This window comes from Chiroxiphia lanceolata, chromosome 18 (assembly GCF_009829145.1).
Source record: "Chiroxiphia lanceolata isolate bChiLan1 chromosome 18, bChiLan1.pri, whole genome shotgun sequence".
Lineage (NCBI taxonomy): Eukaryota > Metazoa > Chordata > Aves > Passeriformes > Pipridae > Chiroxiphia > Chiroxiphia lanceolata.
In genome coordinates this window covers 8531030-8552247 of record NC_045654.1, presented here as the reverse complement: position 1 = coordinate 8552247, position 21218 = coordinate 8531030, and the positions used below count along the sequence as shown (strand labels likewise).

Here is a 21218-nt window from a genome sequence, read left to right as displayed (position 1 = left end):
CGCGAGAGGAGGGGGGGTGTCGCCCTGCCCCTGGCAACCGTTGCTAAGGGCGGCCGCCATGGCGGCGCCCGGGAGCGCGGCTTTCCCCGTCCTCATCCTTCTCTTCATCCTCCTCCTCCTACTCCCGCCGCCGCTCCGGGCAGCGGAGCCGAGCGAGGAGCCCGCAGACACTCGCGGTGCCGCCCAGGCGCGGGCCCACTGCGCGCCGGCCCCGGTCACGGACGGTGGGTGCCCTGCGAGGGCTACGGCTCTTCCCGGGCGAGGGGAACCCCGCGGGCGGCCTCCTGTCGCTACTGAGCCCTTGGTGCCTCTTTCCCTCCCCTTGCAGCCGCCCCGGGACTGGGAAAACTGCCCGGCTTCTCCCTGGGCATCTCTGGGGGTTGCTGCAGCGATATGTGTCCCTCACATATCTGACCATCACCCAGCCCTGTGTGTGCCCGCGGGTGTAGGGCAGGGTCTCCTGCCCCTCCAGCCCCTGCTCTGAGCCCTCCCCCGCTCCCCGCGCAGGGTCTGACCCCGCAGAGGCTCCCCTGGATCTCCTTGGAGAGCTCCACGTGCCCACTCTGCCCCCAGATTCCTCATTCAGCCCCAGTGCTGCGGATACATTGTCATACCAATATGTAAATAAATCGTTGTCACTGTGCTCTCAGAAGGTGTTTCCCACTGTCTTATTGGCTACATTTTAATTTAACTTCTTGTTTCCATCAGTTCAGCTTTCTATGGGTTAGTTGCCAAATGAAACCTGTCCCAGTGCTCCCTCCTTAGGGAAAAGAGACTTAAATCCCTAATCTGGGAGACATAACCTTGAAATCTAATCATTCGTGTTTAAAATTCTCTTGTTTACGGGGTGAACTAAGGATTCCAAGGGTAAACTGAGCCAACAGAACAGGCAGAACTTCAGAGATTCCAGGAAATACCTGGATACTGTTCAGGTGGTCAGAGAACACCCAGGAAGCCGTAGGGGAGCAGGCAACAGTCCAACTGAAATAAAAGAATTAATTATGAAAATACCCTTTGAATGTCTTGCCTATAAAACACTGAGCTTAATTTTCCTCATTCTGTGCTGTTCTTTTGTCAAGATTTGTTATAGAACGGCAACTCTCAAAACAGTTCAGTAGAGTAGTATCTGTTCTTTGCATTTATGAACTTGAAAACCTAAGACTGTTCTAAGTTACCAAACATTTTATGGGGCCAGTTTACTCAATTAACAATTCCTTTCTCTGTGATTACAATATTTTACAGCAGCTAAAGACAGAGAGAAAAAACATTTTCAAAGAAGTAACTCTTGTTATGTTGGCACATCAGGGAAGTGTTTTACTGCTCAATGCTTATAAACATCTCACTCTTTCAAAATGTTTTATTTTTCTTCCCAGTAAATCAAAATTAACACCTTCTTGTTTGTATCTCTTTTTTTTTTGACATCTGCAGGGCTGATGTATATTTTCATACCTTCAAAATTCCTGTTAGGTTGGGTTTTTTATTTCTCAGGGAACACACTCTCAGATTTTAGTGTCTCAGTTTGTCCATGTGTCCCAAATAGATTTTTTTCTAAGGATGGCTTTTAAAAATGACTTCAGAAAAGAGCAGGGGAGTTTGGATTTGCCCACTGTCAGAACCAAGTGGAGGTGAACAGTGAGGGCGTTCGGGAACGGACTGGGAGGTGTGAAATCCCAGCCCCAGTTCTGATTTCATCTCTCTGCAGTTGCCAGGCTGTGTGTGTGTGACCTGCTGGTGGCACAGTGTGATGTCAACTGCTGCTGTGACCCCGACTGCAGCCCGGAGGAGTTCAGCCTCTTCACTGCCTGTTCAGTCCCTGTGGTCATGTGAGTGGATAAATAACACTAAAACACAAAATCAGGGCTCTGCCCTCTCCTCTCACCAATTCCCAGCCCCTCCCTGCTGCCATCCTGACTCCACTTTCTCCAGATCTTCCTGCCCTGGGCCTGGAAACCTTTGGCCCCAATACTTAAACAAGCTCCCTTATATTAAAATCATTACATGAGAAGTCTGTAGACATATTTCTTTCAAATTATTTGAGAGATCTCTTCACTAACTTGCAGCAGTTGCTAAATACATGGTTGCATTTCACAATTTCCCAAGTGCATGCATCCTGAATGCTGCAGGATCTCATTCCCCTCCTAAAAATTTCCAATGACCTTCAACTACAAGGTGCTGCCATAAAATAGCACATAGTTATTGGTACTGGAACCATTCTCTGGATGCAATCAATGCTCTTTGTGTATAAACACCCATTTCTCTTTCCCTTGTTCCTTCTTTCCTCCTGTGCTCCTGTCTGTGGACACTCAGGTGGTGAGGCTTTTTTGGGGGGGAAAATGATGTATCTTTAGACTTCCATTAATATAATGAAGTGCCTGGAAGTTAAGGAAAATGATACCATCTGACCACCTCTGTAGGTCATTAGCAATTAATCAGTAATATCTTTGATTACATTTGTGATATCAGCTAAAAACTTGATCAGTTCAGAGCTTTTTGAAGTAGTGTGAGCATTATTCTGGTCTTAAAGTCACCATCCCAACCTACTGCCTCCCTGCCAGTCTGTCACTTCAACACCACTAAAATTTAACATTATACCAATAAATTGGAGCCAATAGTTGTTTCTTTGCTGTTTAGTTGCTCTAAAAACCCCTTCATCTCATTTCATCCTCTCAAAAAGGAGTTCAGAAAGCTCACTTTAAAATCCTAATGGGGAAAAAAAAGATCTCTTGGTGAACTCTGAGAACAATAAGTGCAGCTTTTCAGCCCACCTTCTGTATAAATTATGCCAATCTGAGCACTGGGGTTTATTCTTGGTGCTTTGAAATTTGAATTAGCAATCATGCCAGACTGTGGTTTCTTATTGTTCTTGCACACAATGACTCCTGCCACCCATTTAGAGGTATTTATATATATCAGAAAGGTCTAATCAACACCTTCCTGAGTGACACTTTAATTGCCTGGGGTGACTGTTCTCTCTTTGTCAACTAGAAATGCCTAAAATGAAGTTGTGTTTCTTTCCCCAAATTATTTTTGTGTAAAATGTTTTTTTTGCCTGAAAATCCAGGGGATTTTTAATGTCTGCAAGTATTGTGCATCTCATTATTTACATCTGGGTTTATATATATTTGTATATTTATTTAGTTTGGCTGATCCCAAGGAAGAGGGATCCGTGTGATCTCTGAAACAGCAAGAAAAGGAGTTGATTTGTGATGAGATCCTACTCACAAGTGATCCACATCATGGAAGAGTTTAACTCCAGGCTTCCAAATTTCTAGAAGCCGTTTCACTTCCCAGTGCCTGTCCTTGATTGCTCCCTATCCCTGCTGAAAACCAGTTTCACAGGCATCCTCAGCTTGGGTTTGCAGCATGTGGGACACTCCAGTGCTCCCAGGGCCTGAACTGGCACATTCCTGCACTTCTGGGCTGGGGATGAACCCCTGGCACAGCCTCAGACACTTCTCCCAGACTCACGGGGCTGTTCCACCTCCTGTTTCTCACTCTGCCCTTCTTTTACATTGACCTCAAGCAGGACTCTTTCCCACTCCCTGCCCAAAGTGGAGATTATTCCCATATCCACAAAACTGACCTTTCCTCCTGCCCTGCCATCACGTTACCCCAAAGCTCAGACTTCCCACTGGGATGTACCTGCATTTTTGGTGCCTCAACCATCTGAATCCCATCCCATTTGTCATTTTTGGCTCCAGTATTATCCCTGGCAGGTTCTTCCCTGTTTCTTACCTTCCTTCATGTTCCTGCTCACAGTTTTCTCTGCTAAACACCACATGTGGAAGAATTCTGTGTTATTTGTTATTAAGCACAGAGTAAAAAACAACAGGAGCCTTCTAAGGCTGCACAATTATACAAATTGTATTAAAACAGTAATCTTATGCCTTTTTTTTTTGTGATGCTGCTTCAGTACGTGGAAAGAACTTTAAAATCTGGTCAACACTAACTTCTAGTGGATCATTCATTTATTATTCTTGCTTGCAGAGGTGACAGCCACCTGTGCAGGCAGAAAGCTGCTGTATATTCTCTTGATGTTGAAGCAAACCCACCAGAAAGGATATTTCAATTAATTGACCAAGTCAACCCCAGTATTTTCTGCATTCATGCTACAAACTGTAAGTAGCAGTATTAAACATTGTGATGTTATTTTTGTAAGCTCTTTAGGAGCCAGAAAGAGACTAAATTTAAAACTATTTCTATTTTATTAAACCTCTCAGAAAACTGGTGATTCTACCTGCTCACAGTCCTTATGTTGTGATCCTTTCACTTGTGAAACCACGGACTTAAAACATCTCATACTTTTAAATCGTCTCTGTTGGAAAAAAAAACATACAGTTTTGGGTGCCTTTTTAAAAAAAAAAATCATTTAGCATCCCCTATAAATCAAATTTAAAGTTGTCTCATGGAAAAGTGACTTCCCAATCTGATCCAAATCTGTGGTACAAATCCTTTATGCCCAAGTTTGAAGTGACTTGCAGGGCAGTTAAAAGTGATCAGCACTGTGTCCTCTTACTTTAATTATGACTGTGCAGTAATCACCTGAATATTTAGCGTGGAAACTGCAGACACTAATTGACATGTGTGGTTTGGAAATTATGCTGTTAGAAACCAGGATTTTGAAAGCAAGGGACTTTCCTTACGATAAAATTTGTGCTTTCATGCATCTGGGTGAGATGAATTAAGATCCTGTTTAGGTTTTCTCTTAAAGATTAAGCTGCATTGGTATTTTTCTATCACAGAGTTTTTAACCACTCCAGAAGGAGAAATGGTTACTAAATACTGTTTCTGTGTCCTTTATATCCTAAAAAGAATCTCATTTTTTAAATGTTTGAGCAGATAAACAAGCACTTTACCTCAGGTCCCCTGAAATGCCAACTCCAGAAAATTTTGATGATTTGCTTAATGAGTTTGGGAGTGCTGCTTTCAGTGCTGAGCCTGAGAGCTGGAATATGGACACAGATGCTCCAGACCCTCCTGATGCAAATGAAACTCAGAGATATGAGGTAAATAATTATCTGATTCAATAAGTATTAGATTGTTCCATAAAAGAACAAGCCAGCATTGTTTGCATCTGCTTTTAAATAATACAGTTCTTCTGGAAGAGACAACATTTATATTGGTCTTTAAATATGGAAATGTAGAAACCAGAAGTGTAGTGTTTTGCATTAACTGAGAAAGTGAACTAGATTTTTAAGGACTTTGAAAAATAAGTAACTTTTTTTTGCTATGTTAGACATAAAGCTAAAAAGGCTTAAAAACTGATGCACAAAGCAGTATAAATTATTGACAGATACAGTGGAAATAAGCACTTCTTCTATTCATATCTATTGTTAATTAAAATGCTGTAAAACTTTGGGCTGAAACACACCTGTGTCCCTGAATCTGTGGTTTTTTTGGCAGTATGGAGTTCCTATACAGACAGAGGATGCATTTCTGAGACTGCCAAGTCCTGTCGTCTCCTCCTGGTGCTCTGATGCCAATCCTGCAGGTTGGAAAACACATTTGAATTCCATTTTATTTGCTTTAGAGGATCCTGCTCTGGCTTGAGATTTGTCAGGCAGAAAGCTGGCACACCCCTCAATGTAAATCCAGATAAAAGGAGCAAATTATTTTCAAATAGCTTCTGTTGCTCTGTGGTTTTTAGACATAGAATGGAAGTTATTTTGCATCTCTGTTGAACATTCAAAGTAAACCCCAGAGCATCTTGTTGATGGGCTGTTTGTCCACCAATAAAACACCCTGTTTGGCCTAATTGGTTTAATCAAACAGCACAAGGGTGACCCCATGAGGGAACAGGGTATTGCAGCCTTTGCCAGCTGTCCCTTTGTACATTGAGGTCCCTTTCTCAAGTCCCACTTGCAGGCTGGAGCTCTACATTTTAACCTTTCACACAGTTTCCTCAAAATCTGCAGAGGCAGGAAAAGAAAACAAAAACCAACAACAAACCCACGAGCAAAGCCACACCTGCATTTCCCAAACCCCACTGTCACCAGGGTCTCACAACAGTCCTGGTGGTGACTGGAGGAGAGCTGAGGTCTCTTGTGAAACAAAAAACCTTATGAGATCTCAAAAATGAAGGAATAAATCTTTTTTTAGCTTTTACGAAGCTTCAACTGCTTGTTAAGAAGAAATATTTTATCTCATACCATTTTGTGAGAATCTAAGAAAGTATCATTCTTTGTATCCTTATCTACAGCAGAGATGATATTTACTTTCACTTTTGCTTGTACTTAAGATTCTTATAATATTTTTTTTTCTGCTTTTCATAATTAATCTTTAATTTCTTCCAATACTTGGACTTTTTTTTTCAGGGTTTTTAGTAAACCAGGCCACAAAATGCATCAGATCAGTAAGTGTGGAGAAATGTGAAAGCATTCAAGCACTTAATATGCTGTTCTACATCAACTCCAGCATTTTGGCAGTAAGTATGATTTGAAACAGTTGTACAGCTGCTTGTTGATATTACAGATCTTTTTGAATCTGCAGAATTAAGTAATGTCTATTTACTAAAGGATATGGTGTTTTATTTGGGTTTTTAAATTGTGGGTTGGGAAAAAACCATCTCCCTATACAACAGACTTTTATACAGAAAGCCTTTGGGAATGTTTTTACTTCAAGCTTTGGTAACAGAATAATTTTCTGTTCTCTGCTTAATCAAATATAAATAATATAGTCAAAGAAGAAATACAAAATAATAGTTTTGAAGAGACAAGCTCCCTGAACCAGTGCTTGCTGCACTTTCATGCTTTTGTGCATGTTCAGGCTTTTCCAAGAAGCCTGTTACCAGAGTGCATCATTCCAAGAAATCTGAGTTTTAAAGAGCTGGTAAAACTAAGGTTTAATCCTCTGCATCTGTCCCTTTCCCCCAAGCCTCAGTTTTTGATGACACACTATACTAAACCTCCCTTATTCTCCTCAAAGAACCTGACTTTTACCCTACTGACAGCAAATTTGTTTGGATCTGCCAACTACCACATCCAGTCTGTGGTTATTTTTCAAAGCTAAGCCTGCTTTTTCCTCCCTTTTTGACCTGGAGGACGATGTCTCATGTATAAATAAATCCCCTTTGAGGATATTCAGGAAGACAAAGAAATCACTCCTGTAAAATTGAACCTGAAACCCATCAGACCTTGACCTGATGGCTCCTTCCAGAAGCCGAAACTCTTCAAGAAACAGCATCCTCTCCACCATTAAGGAGTTTTTAATCTGTGTGATTATTTAAATGGATTTAATTAGCAGTGAGTGACTGCTTAAAGACCCCTTCCAGTCTCCTTACAGATTCCAAAGGTGCCAACAGGAAAGCCACTTTCACAGGTGGGATCATTCTCCTGCTCATTGAGAACCTTGTTGGAATCAGGCAGGGATTGCTCACAGATGTTGGCTTTTGATCAACCTGCTGTGGAAGAAGTGGAAAAAACTGCCTCAGAAGGGCTTTGAGTGTTTCCATGTCCTCCCAAAATTAGAGTTCTCCTTGGCTGCAGGACCAGGAGAGAACAAGGATGGCCAGGCCAGGCTCCAGCAGTGGAGTGGTTTGGAATGTGAATTCCCCTTCCTCAGTGGAACAGTGAGGAATAACAGCCATGTGCTGCTTGCCAAGACAGTGGCCCAGCTCAGGAGAGGTCAGTGGGTGTCAGAAAGGATCAGATGCAGGAACTGGAGAAGGCTGAATAAATGCTGGAGTCGCTCTGTAGGGAGATCCCCTTCCCAAAGGGAGCTGAGGGTGGGATGTGACATCAGAAGATGGTACTGGGGACAGTGTGGCCACAGGGTAGAGCAGGAGCCCTGCCAGTGCCAGCAGGTGGAGCTGCTGGCCAAAGAAACGGCAAACCAGTAAGCCAGGGAGCCTTACTGGGAGCACTGGGACAGCAGGGCCTTCAGAAAGCCCTGTCCTAACTGCTGGGAGGGACAGCTGGAGTGGGAGGAATGTCTTGGTAATTGTTGCAGTTAATCTGTTTAACCAGTTTATCTCTACCCTGGCCTGTCCAGCAGATCCCAGTGGGGGGTGGTTCTTGGAATCCTCTACCAGGATGCTTCCCACCATGGTCAGTGGGTACTTGGAGCTGCCAAAGCAAAGAGCTGCTCCTGCCCTTCCTTTCCTCCCTTGCAGGTGGGAAGCAGAGTCAGTGGGAGGCACAGTGAGGCTGTGCCAGTGACCTACAGAGCCATGATCCATCACCCCCGTCATGGATAAACACAATTCCAGAAATGGTGCTCATTCCCTCTTCCCTAATCAGGAATAGTGACGCCCTGAAGGACAAATCTAATCTTTACAAGCACCTTTATTCACAGAGCTGGTTCTGATGGCTGAGCTGTACCCTGGGATGATAAATATGGGACAGACTCTGCCTGCATCACCTCCAGGGCTCCAGCTCTTAGGAATGTGTTCCTGGATGAGTCACTGCTCTCTGTATCCCATCAGAATTCTGCACAATTGCTTCATGGTCAGAGTCCAGCTCTGGGTCCTGTCCCAAAGATGTGACTCAAACACTCATTGGGAAATCAGAAAAGTGAAATTTGATGAAGTGTTGCTTTATGAGGGTATTTTTCAGGCCTGACTGATGACCTTGGTCCAATACTTCTGCTTTTCCATGAAATATTGGTGGAAATTTTTGTGCTGTATAACAAAAGGGAGACTTGCTTCTCATTTTTTGGTTTAAAGAGCATGCAATTATGGAATTCTTACCATCAGAACAGGACAACAAAAGCTCTTCATTTCTTTGGGAAGCACAGCCTGGCCAACTTCCTAAACTGGAGGTCTGTGAATAGCTCCAGGACTCAGAGGAAGGAGGGGATTGGATTATAAGATTTTTCCCACTGGCCACAGAGAACAACAGTTCTTTTCCTACCTCTGGATACTGTGGAGTGTATCCAATCACTTCTACAGTTTGAAAGTTATTGTAATGAGGGAGTTAAATAGGCAAAGGAGTTAAGCCTCACCTGCTTTGTTTAACTGCTACTGTGATAGGTCTTACCTTTGCTATTGTTTTAATTTGTCCTTTTATTCTTCCCTAGGTGCCCAAATCAAGTCAGATGGTAAGTACCCTTCTAAATTAGCTGAGAGAGCTGGGGGCAAAATTCTTAGTTATAATCACTGGAAGTTTTTCACTGACTTGATCAGAACAGGGACTTAATCCTTAATATTTACAGTAAAAAAATAATATAATTTGCCATCAGTAATGGTACTCAGCAACAGCAAGATAATATCTGCCTGCAAACATTCAAGCCTGATACATTCCCCTCATATAAAACTTTCTCTTTTTAAGTAAATCTCTTTATTTACTTAAAAATAGACCCTTTGGTTGAGCTTCTGCAGTATGTGTAACACAGTAATTGTTCAGAGAATTACTGACTGTGGGACAGAACCAGGAAGGGTCACGAATACAAAAACACAGAAAGAGCCAAAATGAATTATACCCATATTCAGAACTGACCTGAGTTTGTTTTCCAGGTTAATATTTCTGTCCAGTCCATAGTTGTCCAGTCCCTGGATGGAATGAGGACTTTACTGAAGGGTGCTGATGTCCTGAGGCTCCCCATGATCTTGGATGAACTGTGCTTAAATATAGTCCTTGGGGTAGGTCTGACAGCCCTTGTTGGTGTTTGATGGGAGGAATCTCTGCAGCAAATCACTTCTGATGCACAAATTGCAAAGCTGTCAGGAGGGCCTTGAAGTTCCCATGGATTGTGACATCCCCAAAGCAAATGTCACAGGAGAGACACCGAGTTTGGGATAAAAGAGAGTGTTTTGCAACAAAATAATAACTATGTGCAACATAACACAGAGAAATCCTTGAAAGGTTGAAATCCTTGTCTGTCATTACTGTGTGTATATGACAAAACAGACAATAACATGAGTAGAATCTGCTTTATGCTTGGGAGAAGATGATTTCAGGCACACTGATGGCACAGAGAGAGGAATAGATGTTGCACATCATCTCATTTTTTAATCTTAAGTAGATGAACATTGTGTTTATGCTTAAAGAAGTCAGTTTTGAAGAAGCTCTAGAGAATGTAATATATCCCCACTCTGTAGTTCAGAGTTTCTTAAGCAAGGAAGAAATAAAACACTTGAATAATTTTAGCTTCCTTTTCTTTTTCCCCCTGGTTTCTCTTATGCATTTATTCAAATGAACATCTAAAATGTTTAATTTTCAGGTGAGTTATCACATTACCTACACAGACACAGGAGAAATAATAGAAGCAGCTGCTGCTTTTGTCTTGGGGGCAATTACCAAAGAAGCACTTTCAATCCAGCAGAGCTTCCAAATCAGCTTCACTCAGGTAACTGTGGAGATGTCATGGGTGACTTGTTGAGAGACATTTAATTACAAAACTTATTAAACTTGAATCAGAACAATTGTGAGCAGCAAGGTAAAGTATGACTTGCCCTGGATACACAGAGGAGGCAGCATTTCAGAGCTGGGCAATAAAGGCCTCCAAAGTGTCACATTTACAAGCCCCATCTTGTGGCTCTATATCCAGAGAAAGCAAAGTCTTACTTACAGCCTTACTACTCATCATTCCAGGCAATAAATAATCCTAAAATAACTGAAATATTTCACTGTTTTCCAGCCCTTTCAGTGCAGGGTAAGATCTAATCCTGTGTGTTTGCATTGCAGGTAGACACAAAGCCAGTTCCTCTCAGTGGCAACCCTGGTTACGTTGTCGGGCTGCCTGTGAGAGCAGGATTCTGGCCTCAAGGATATCCTTTCCCTGCTGAATTTCTGTTTACAGCACTTGCTCTGGTCCATCTTCACAAACCCTTTCTAGCCTGGACATCTGTAAAATATATCTGTATAAAAGAGTGGTTTTCTGGCTGTGTTTTAGAAGGGAATGACTCAGTCCTGACTGCAATCTCCTGAGACTGTGTAGTGAGTGGATTTAGACCTTCACTGCACACCCCGGTGCTTCACACTGTGAGAGGAGTCTGGAGCTATTACAGCACTTTCAGATGTATTTTAAGGATATGATTAAGGATTCTTTTTTTGTCCTGAAACACATGAAGTGCTGAATTTCCCTTTAACTGTGTGTTACATCTGGCATCACTCAGAGCACCAACAAACACAGCCAGCTCTCCATCCTGCAGAGCACATCCACCCAGGACTGCCTGGCAGCACAGGGAGCCAGAGCCCCCGTGTTATTTGGTTATAACATGATCTCAGGCTGTAAGTTACGGTAAGAACTAATCTTTATTTTTAATTTAGTGCTTTTAACCCTCTGACAACCTTTTCCCTCAGGCTCTGTTCAGGTCCTGGCTGTTCCTACAGCTGGAGGAGTATTGGGAACGGAGTATTTAATTCTAAAAAATAGCATTTAATTAACAATGGTCTTTCTCTTGAAAAGATTGTGGCATTAGCAACTGTAGCCAGAAGGCTTGAACAGAGCATGGGAGCAGGAGAAATGATGCCTGTGCCAAACCAATGGATTTTGCTGTAACTCATCTCTTTTTTGTTTTGTTTTGTTTTCTGGAAGAATTACAGCAGCTATGAAATGCCAGCCTTTGGCTCAGACCCTCCTGGATGTACTGAAGGGCCAAAACTTTCCTGAGTATGTGGCCTCATTTGGGAATTCCCAAGCCCAGGATGTGCTTGACTGGGTGCCAATAACTCACCTCCACATCTCAGAACAGGTGAAAAGTCACACCACCCTCCACCTTCACTCTCACTGTCCTCTCTCCTCTGTACCTGTAATGCAGCACCAGCTCAAACTTCCCAGCCTAAAAATGCAGCAAACAGTTAGAAGAAAAAATGTGGGAGGGAAAAAATGCAGAAACAAACTGGAGGAAATTCCTGGAATATTCACAAATGAGGAGTTTCACTCTCGCTGTAGAAGACAGGGTTTATTTTGAATTAAGCTGCTACCCTCTTATGGCTCAGGACAATATATGGGGTGCAGAATGACTTCTAGCCATAGTTTAGTCCTGCTCTTCAGAGGGGATGAAGCATCAGAGGTGAGGTTGAAAGAGTGAAGTAACAGAATCACTGTTTCTCCTCTTGCACCAGGTCAGGGTAAGAGAACAAGAATCCTTTGAAGCACAATAGGAGATGACACTTTGTGTATAGGTGCCTTGAATGCTTTTGCAACCAAAGAGTGAGTAATTTCTGTCACCAGAAACGTGACAGTTCAAGAACAAATGCCTAAAAATAGTTCAGCCTGTTGGCTTCAAAATTCTGCCCTGGCAGAGTCCAGAGTTTTCTGCTGTCCCACCAATATTCCTACTTTGTCCAGCTGAGCACAATCACCAAGAGCCAAATCCTGCCTGAGGTAGAACAGTCCTGCTGAAATGCAGGTACAGAGTCACTTTTATGGAGAATCTGCAGGGGCAGCAAAGGCTGCAGCACCTCTGCTGCCTCCCCAGAGAGCTTCCTGGGTCACCCTGCCCCTTAATAACAAGAATAATTAATTAATGAAGTGGCTTTTGTGTAAGTCAGACAATGAGAGGATTTCTAACACTTTGCAGAGCTCGTGCCAAATTCCAGTGTCCTTTGGAATAGAAGTGAAGTGGACTAAATATGGATCTCTGGTCAATCCCCAAGCCAGGATAGTGAATGTTACAGCAACACTCACCACCACCACACTGAAGCAGGTATGTAATTAAATTACAGGGTTTAAGATAAAACAAAGGGCTTGTTTTCCTGTGTGCCAGTGACCCAGATAATCTCTTTATCTGAAGGCAGCACTTCACATTTATTCCACCCAACAATTCTCTTCCAGCTCAAACACAGCTGTGGCTGCTTGCCAAAACCTTCAATAAAAATCCATACATCATTAATGAAAAGAAACATGGGACTGTATATGGAAAAAAAAATTTACAACTGACAGGTGAAAACGTAACCCAGACCAAATAAACCAGTCATACAAACAGAAGGCTGAAGCTAATTCCTGTTTGTATTTTCATTGCAGCTTCCCTCAGGAAGGGAAAGGACTATTCCTGTAACAAGTTCTGTTGTTTTCACTGACATTTCCTCACCTGCAGAGCCAGGCTATAAAGCTTGGCCCACCATTAACATCAAGTTACCCTTTGATTTTTTCTATCCATTTGTCTAAGGTAAGCATTCATCAAAAAACCCCCACATTTCTGCTTTTTCTGATTTTCCATCCAAGGTTTATCCAGTCACTGTGATGGGCCATGAGTTTCATCTAAATTGTAGATAAACTGGGCTAAAATCAGCTGAGAGAGAAGGGGTGAACCTTGTGAGGGCTCTCAGAAGGGTTTAAAAAAACCACTTTAAGTGGAAAGTTCCAAATTATAACTCACTGAGAGGAAAAAGGGTCCAGATATGAACTTGCTGGTCAGCACATGTGCAGCCACCAGCCTTCCAGCACATCAGGTCTGTTCCCATTCTGATCTGCCTGTGGGGGCAGGAGGGGAAGGGACCCAGCACAGCTCCAAAGGAAACCAGGCTTCATTATCCCATAACAGCAGAGTTAAATTGCTAATTAAAGCAATCATGTGCTGCTAGATAAGGCCTCTGCTTTATCTACCCCCATACATGAATAAGCCACGTATTTCTGGCTATTTCCCCCACACCACTAATTAATTACCTTTCTTTAAAAACCTGAACAGTTCAGTTATGCTTTGAGCAAAACTCAGGGACCCTTCCAGCTGAGTCTGCCTTAAATCCATTGGAGACACCTTTCAGAATTCCCACTCATCGAATCTGACTCTCCAACTATCAAACAGTCTCTCTGCAGGGACCTTCCAGTACCTGCAAATGCTCATGTTGTGCTCGAACACCAACCTGGTCCTTTAGAATTTGCTTTTTAATGGCTTTTCTGGAGCCTGACTGTTCCCAGCAGTTCCACTCACCTACATCTGTTCTGACATATTCCAGTTCTTTTAACACCTTGATTTATGAGCTGTGGAAACAAAGAACTTTGTAGCCCAGTGAACTGAAAAGGGAAGAAGGGATGAGAAAATGCAGTATCAGACCTGGGACCTGCTGGTGGAACAAGGCTCTGTCTGAGGGGGGGTGGCACATGTTTGTCTCTATTTTGGGGCTGATTTGATTGTCAAGGGAAGGAGCGGCCTGTTGGTGGTTTTGAAACAAATGTTATATAAATAACAAAGTGGCACAAGCAGCAACAGAAATGAGGAAACTACCAACAATATGAGAAGAATGGTTGGCAAAGAGATGTATTGATGATGAACAGTCAGCTGGTGGAGGAGAAATTATCTTTTCAAGCCTGAGTTCTTATAATTTCTACTGCAAGTTCTACAAGATGTTGCAAACAAAGAATGTTATCACAGAAAAAGTGAAATTATTTTAAATAAGCGGTACTTCTCCGGGTGTATAGCTTGTAAAGATGTGTCTTTATTAACTTATTTTGCAATTTTGACTGTACAACTGTACAAGAAAGGGGAAAAAAATTGTTGTTTACAGGGACTGTGTGTGATTAATTTTCCAGCAAAACTCTTTTTGCAATCTCAAGGTCTGATCAAAGTGTGGTCAAATAGAAAATGTTTATAGACAACACAATGCAAGAGGAAGTAAAGAGACAGAAAAAAAAACCTTTCAGGTCAAGCTGGTGGATTCCAACAGTGCACTCTCCAGGCAGAATTCCCACCTTGGAAAACTGGCCTCCTACTTTGGCTGGCTGAGGAGTCCGTGCTGCTTTAAGATGTTGTTCAGCCTCTCGATTTCTTGCTCCTGTATGAGACAAAAAGTCAAATCATTAATATCCTTGAAATAGCTCCCCAGGTTCCCACAGATCTTCCCACTGCTGCAGGAAAGCAGGACAACCTGGCTAAAGGAAGTAGGACAGAGAGAAACATCACTTGTTGGAGGAGGAGCAGCTCAGGGAACTTGGGTAGGGCACCCCACACTTTCCAGTGAGGAAACCATTCCAACAGTGCCAGCCTTGCACAAGGATCCCAGGCAGGTAAACTCAAATTAAAAGTGGCTTTTTACCTTCTCTACACAGCTGTATTCCAGTTGTTCCAGCCTTGTTGCAAGTTTCAGGTTGGCTTGTTTTAACTTGGACACTTGTTGTTCCGAGCGGGTCTTCACTGATAAAATTATTCCTGTGGAACAATTCCCAAGGGATTTGCTTTACATTGTAAAACAGCCATGAGCAGAATTAACAGGACACAGGGTCTGTGCTCAAGGAGTTAAACATGTTCTTCTCCAGTTTAGGTTCTGTCATCTTCCAACCACCCTTCCCAAGTGCTTTTCTTAATGAGGAGGGTTTTAAATCAGCCACCCGAGGGATTTGGATAGGGATACTCTGCTGGGAAGAGGCAGAGCTGAATTAATCACTCAGACTGTCACTCAAATCCTGAATTTGAATGTACTCCCTTGGCAGAGCCTGGGGGGGATGGAGCTCAAAGCTTTGTTGTGTTTTAGTAGGTTTTAGGTGTAGTCAGGACCTGCTCTGACAGCAGGGCACAGCCTGGGGCTCATGCCCTGGAGCTGATTGCTGTGGCCTGGGGGAACAGGACATGGAACATCCCAGTGGATCAGGACATGGCTTAACCCAGTGGAACAGGACATGGCACATCCTCAGATCCACCAGGTTTTGGCTTCACCTTGCCCAGCTGCACTAAGAACATGCCATGTCTCACCACGGCAGAGGTGTCACTTCTCTACAAGCACCATTAGGTGATGACATGCGAACTCAGCCCCCACACTCAAGGCTTTTTCTTGCCATCCTTTTCTGAGGGGGAAAAAAATAAATCAGCCTGGTGGGAGCACGAAGAACATCCTGTTCCTCCTCCCCAACACGGCTCCTCCGGAACAACGCACAGGAGGCACCGGGGGGTGTCTGGTTCTCGTGCTCCAGGCAGCAGGTTTGGGGTTTTGGGGTTCATTGCTCAGGGGACAAAGCATTATTTGCATTGGTAACATCGACCAGTCCCCAGCTGGTGTAACCCAGTCCCTGCCAGGGGCACTGAACCGTGCCAGGGACAGACACGGCGCCCGAGTGTGGGGCATGTTCCCTTTGTTCCCTCTGTTCCTCCAGCAAGTGCAAAAAGCTGGTGAGGAAACCAGGAGCAACCAAGGATAAGGGGATTTTCTTGTAACAGCAACCCTGTTTTCTGCTGTAAGAGCCCGTGGCTCCCAGGGCTGCAGGCAAATCCAGTTTCTCTCTGACTTTCACTCTGAACTGAGAGAAGCCACAAGCTGCTCTCACATCCTCCCTCCCTCTGGCTGCTGCCGACCAGGCACGTTCTCCCCATCCAAAGGGCAGTGAGGACTGAAAACAGACACAGCCCCAGCCATCCCCTCCTCTGATCCCTCTGTGCCAAATACAGAGCACTCACCAAACCTGAGCTGGAGGCACAGGACAGCAGCTGGGCTGAGGTTTCACGCAGGAATTAGAGATAATCTCATTGCTACATTTTTTGGACTCCCAAAATTCCTTCCCCAAGAAGGAAGAAAGTGTTTCCAGCTATACTCTGAATTAACATCTATTTGCAACAATTTACAATTTCCACAGCAAAGTCACTTAAGTCTGATTTCTATTTTTTTTTCTTTTCTATTTCTCTTTTTATGGTAAAACCTTTGAATTCGAGCAAGAAAGATCCAGGGTGAGACAAGGACATTTCCTGCAGCATCCCTGGAGGGGATGGAGGAGTAGCAGCAGAGTATTAAATCCTATTCTGCTGTAGGAGCAGATGCAGGAAGACAGGGGCTCCCCTGTTAAAACATTGCCAGAAGGATCCTACAGTGGAAACTTAGGATGTGAGCCATCCTTCTCCAGGATGGACAGCCGGGGTGTGTGGCAGGCAGTGGTGCTGGGAAACTGGTCCAGGAGGTGTGAAGAGGAATAGGTTATGAAGTTTTTTAGGGGGAATGTCTATCCCTGCTCCAAAGAAATTGCAGCCTGACTCTGGCCACACTCCAGCAAGGAAAACCACAGGGGTGGAACTCCGAGTTCACTGGGAGAGCAGGACCAGGGGTCTCACAGATGGGTGTGAGGAGAGAACAAAGACACGAGCCCAGGTAATTCAGGGGAGGTGACAAATCCAGCCCCTGGCCCAGGACACCCCCTCACCCACCGTTGATGATCCGGGCCACCCTCCAGAGCCGCAGCAGGATCAGGAGCCCCACGGCCTCGAACTCGTGCTCCTGGAAGATGAGGACGACGTCGAGCACGAAGGACACGACCACGACCACCCCGTCCAGCACCTCAAACTTGTGGTGGAAGAACTCGCGGCGATACACGAACACCTTGAACCCCACCTCGACCAGGAAGATGGTTAAAATGGACAGGGAGAGGTAGTGGAAAACCTGGGAAAAGGCAGCACAAGTTGAAGGTAGGAAGCGGGAAACCCCCCTGTGTGCACATGAGCAGGGCAGGATGGAAAACCTCCACTGCTTGAGGGCACATCTGGTTGGGCTCTACAGGGAGAAGGGCTGGGGACTTTTCTTCTGCTCTAAGGGACAAGAGTATGTGGCAGCCTGTGGTGCTGGGGAACTGGTCCAGGAGCTGTGAAGAGGAGCAGGAGGAGGGTGGTGGGAGTGGTCCAGCTCTGCTGCAGCCCAAGGGAACCTGAAGCTGCTGCAGGGACTGGCATGAGCCGAGCCAGGTCAGCCCCACACACCCCTGTGAGCCCCTCCTTTGTGTGCTGGGACCATCAGGACAGCAGGGCTGGAGCTCCAGGTCCTGCCTTGCCCAGCCAGCCTATCCAGGGGAGGCTCTGAGCCACCAAAGGGAGGGAAATCACTGTTCATGGTGACATTTCCCCACACTTTACCTTTGGGGTTATGTTATATTTGTCCGGATGGATGATTTTCAAGTCCATGAGCAATTCCCCAAGAACCAACAAGGCATCCAGGATCACCAGCCAGACAACCCCGATCTGTCAGAGGAGAAGAAGCAACATGAATCCCCTCCCAGCACAGACCACAAGAGGAGCCATTGTGGCCCTTACAGCTGAACACACCCCAACATCCACAGCCCTGATTCAGCTGGTTGTGTTTCATGGAGCTTTCCACTGCTCCCACTCCCCCTGGATGGTGGGTTATTCCTGCAAAGTCCCACCCCCATGAAACCACCTGGCTCCCCATAAACCCAACCACCTCCCAGCCCGTAATGTGGGGAGCTCGAGACAGGGGGAGCACGTGCCAGTGCCGCAGTGACCCAGAGGCACCGGGGCCTGTCCCCGCTCAGGAAACACCTGCACCCACGGGAGCAGCTCAGCTCAGCTCCCACAGCACAGCTCAGCCGGGGGCTCACGAGCTCAGCCCTGAGCTCCATCCCACACCCGCCCTTGGCCTGGGCTTGTTCTGCCTCACCTGAAACCTGTGGGAGCTGAAGAGCTTTTTCATCATGTCCTGGAAGGAGATCTGTCTCCTGGCAGGCTCCACCTTGATCTCCGAGTCCTGCTGCTTGTCCCCATTGTCCTCCTCCTCCTCCCATTTCTGGTAGTCGTTGCTCCACTGCACAGGGTCATCGCCCACAACCGTGAAGTGCTTCAGGTACCTGGACATGGCTCTGGGTCAAGCTGGCATCACCCTGCCAACTGAGGGACAAGAGCAGAGCGTCAACTCCCCACTCAGGGCAGACCAAAGATGCCAAATCTCCCGGTTTCACCCCAGGGAGGGGACAGGACCGTGACCGGCTGACGGGAAGTTGCTAAACGCTGGGACCGCAGGTTTTGCATCACCTCCCCCTCCCCCGGCACCACGAGGAGCCCCCGCCACCCTCCCCAGCCCTGTTTGTGCCCCATCTGCTGCTCCACAACGAGGAACTTCCTCACGAGTTTTTTCCAAACTTCTCCAAACAAAGTATCGATTACAGGAGCAAAAAAGCACCAGCCCTTAGCTGGCACCTTGTGATGCAGGTGGAGGCAGCTGCCCTTGTGTTTCTGTTGGACACTGATCCATGGAGGCTGTTGATCAGAAGCCAAGGGGAAAAACAGCCATGGTTTCCCTTCTTTAACATCAGGGACCCCTGTTATTTCAGCCTTTGCAGGTAAATGAAACAGGTGATCCCCACGTTTCAGCCTGGCCGGTGGGTGACACCGACCTCCCCATCTCCTCTCCCTGCATCCTCCAGAGCCGACCTCACCCTTGGGCATCCCAGTTTCAGCCCATTCCTGTGGACACCCTGTGAGGGGCAAGACCACCAAACCCAACTCCTAATCATTAAGGCCACACTCCAGCAATGAAAACCACACGGATGAAACACCGAGTTCGCTGGGAGTGCAAGACCCGGGGGTCTCACAGATGGGCTGAAGGGCTGCAGGAGAGGCTCCTGTGTTCCCATCGCAGCTCCCCCAGCCCTCCTTCCTCTTTGGGCAACCCGGCGAGACTGTGTGGCCCACAAACCCTCCGAGACGCGCTCCCGCCCCAGCACAACCCTCATCCCCACCCCGCTCCCGTCCTTTCCCGGAGCCTCCTGGGGGGCTCAGCACAACCTCCCCCGGCCCAGCCCGTGCTCCGGGGCTGCTCGCCCTGCCCTCGGCTCCCGCTGGGCTCCGCTCCCAGCGGCGGTGGTGCCGGAGGGCGGGTGGGCTGCGGCCACCCCGTCACCTGCCGTGAGGACGGGAGATGGTCCCTCGGTGCCGCCACAGGGGCAGCACCTTCGTTCTCCGTCCCCGGGCACCGAGCGGAGCCCCGCGGGGAGCGGCCGTGGGCATCGCCCCCCGGCCCCGGCATCGCCCCCCGGCCCCGTGCGGGGCGGCCGCGGGGCCTGGAGCCGCCGCCGGCGGCGGGTGGAGCGTCCCGGAGCTCCTCGACCTCCCCCATCCCCAGCCTGGCGGAGCGGGACGGAGCCCTGGGGCGGGGCGGGACCCCGGGGGAAGGACGTGGCGGCCCCCGCTGCAACCCCCCACCCCCGGCCGACACCCACCGCGCCGAGCCCCAGGGACGCCCCGGCCGCCCCCCGCTACCGCCGGCCCCGTTCCCCTCGGTCCCCGGTACCGTCCGTGCTCGTCCCGGCTGTGCCTGAGCCGCCGCCGCCGCGGGGCCTCCGCGAACCGGCCCCGCCTCCCCCGGACAGGGGCGGCCCCGGCCCGGCCCCGCCGCCTCCTCCCACCGCGCCCGGAGGGGCTCCAGCGAGTCCCCCCATCCATCCCCGGGTCCCCCGTCCATCCTCAGGGGCCCCTCATCCATCCCTAGGGTCCCCCCCATCCATCCCCGGCGGTCCCGTCCGACATTTCCCCTTTCCGCAGCTTTTCTTTTTTCCCCCGCTCGGGAGCTGCCGGAACAGGAGACGCCGCCGGATGGAGTTTAAACTTTTTTTTTTCCACTGTTTTTTAACCTTTTTTTTTTTTTCCTGCCCGACACAGCGAGCAAAGCTCCAGGACGGTGGGAAGTTAAATCCTGAGTCTCTGCCGAGCTCAGAGCGCGGCTGCTGAGCAGGGACACAGATCAGTCCCACGAAGTTTGTGGAGGTCCAGGGATTATATGAATATAAAACCCAAGAATCAGGCCTGGTTTAATCTGCCTCCATTTATAGGCTCCTGTTTGGCCAGAGGCCTCTTCAGTGTTTAGGGTTCCCCTCTGGCTTCCAAAAACAAGCTGTTTTGGAAATGTCCTGAAAAAACCATCAGCTGTGAAAAGCACCAGGAACCCACCTCTGAGGCATCTCTGCTACAACAAATCATGATTATTTCTGATTTTCTCCAAGTAATAAACATCTCTCCAATTTTGCACTTTTAAGAGCCCCAAGACCCTTCTTGGGAAGGGTTTCCTCCCAGAGAACACCTAAAACTTTTCCTGGAACCTAAGTATTTTCTAGCACCTCATCCCCAAGTGCACAGGCCCATCCCCATCCTTCTCCCTGGGGAATGAACACAGGTAACACCCTCCTGGAACTCCAAATGCCCCATCCCTCAACCCTCCCCCCAAAACACCCTCTTACAGAGCTCACCTGAGCAGAGGAGTGGGACAGCAAAGGCACAGCCCTGGAGCCGCAGCAGGGAGGTTTGTCCTGGGGGTTTCCAGCTAATTTGGGCATTTTGGTCTCAGCTGAGTCCAATAAACACCAACACAATCAGCCAATCGTGGAAGATCTGCACCTGAGAGCTCTGCAGATCTGATCCCCTTCTGGGTAAGGACTGTGGATTTTAAGGAGAAAACCCCACCAGCTTCTGCTTCCCTATGAGGGACATGTGCCCAACCTCCCCACCCCGTGTCCCCGGAGACCAGAACAGGTCTGAACACTGCAAGGAAAATGGATGTTTTGTTGTTGAAGTGCTCCAGCCTGACTTGACTCCAAGCTGAAAGCCACAACAGCCCTGACACATCCCAAAGCAAACCAGG

At 47.0% G+C, this 21218-nt stretch overlaps 2 protein-coding genes across 8 annotated transcripts; one reads left to right on the top strand and one right to left on the bottom strand.

Annotated features, from left to right (window-relative positions):
• The first annotated feature begins 40 nt into the window (after positions 1-40).
• On the top strand, positions 41-19531 carry TCTN1 (tectonic family member 1). 7 transcript variants are annotated; one of them, XR_004360097.1, is made up of 16 exons: positions 41-224; positions 1703-1823; positions 3988-4118; positions 4840-5006; positions 5404-5491; positions 6315-6424; positions 9016-9036; positions 9452-9577; positions 10159-10284; positions 10623-10705; positions 11038-11178; positions 11476-11632; positions 12464-12589; positions 12907-13051; positions 14734-14886; positions 16520-19531. XR_004360097.1 is itself a non-coding variant. In XM_032705376.1 (15 exons), exons 1-14 carry the CDS (start codon positions 59-61, stop codon positions 13048-13050), a joined length of 1707 nt encoding a protein of 568 aa, XP_032561267.1. In that variant the 5' UTR covers positions 41-58; the 3' UTR covers position 13051; positions 16524-19531. The 7 variants fall into 7 exon arrangements, 5 of the variants coding, with proteins under 5 accessions (XP_032561267.1, XP_032561268.1, XP_032561266.1 ...); XR_004360098.1 differs by having other exon boundaries at positions 14698-14886; XM_032705376.1 differs by lacking the exon at positions 14734-14886 and having other exon boundaries at positions 16524-19531.
• Positions 14295-19957, bottom strand: HVCN1 (hydrogen voltage gated channel 1). Its single transcript, XM_032705380.1, has 6 exons — positions 19875-19957; positions 18246-18472; positions 17705-17809; positions 17006-17237; positions 14916-15028; positions 14295-14654 (listed from the first exon to the last, which is right to left on the bottom strand). The coding sequence occupies exons 2-6, from the start codon at positions 18438-18440 to the stop codon at positions 14589-14591; spliced, it is 711 nt and encodes a 236-aa protein (XP_032561271.1). The 5' UTR covers positions 18441-18472; positions 19875-19957; the 3' UTR covers positions 14295-14588.
• Positions 19958-21218: the final 1261 nt, after the last annotated feature.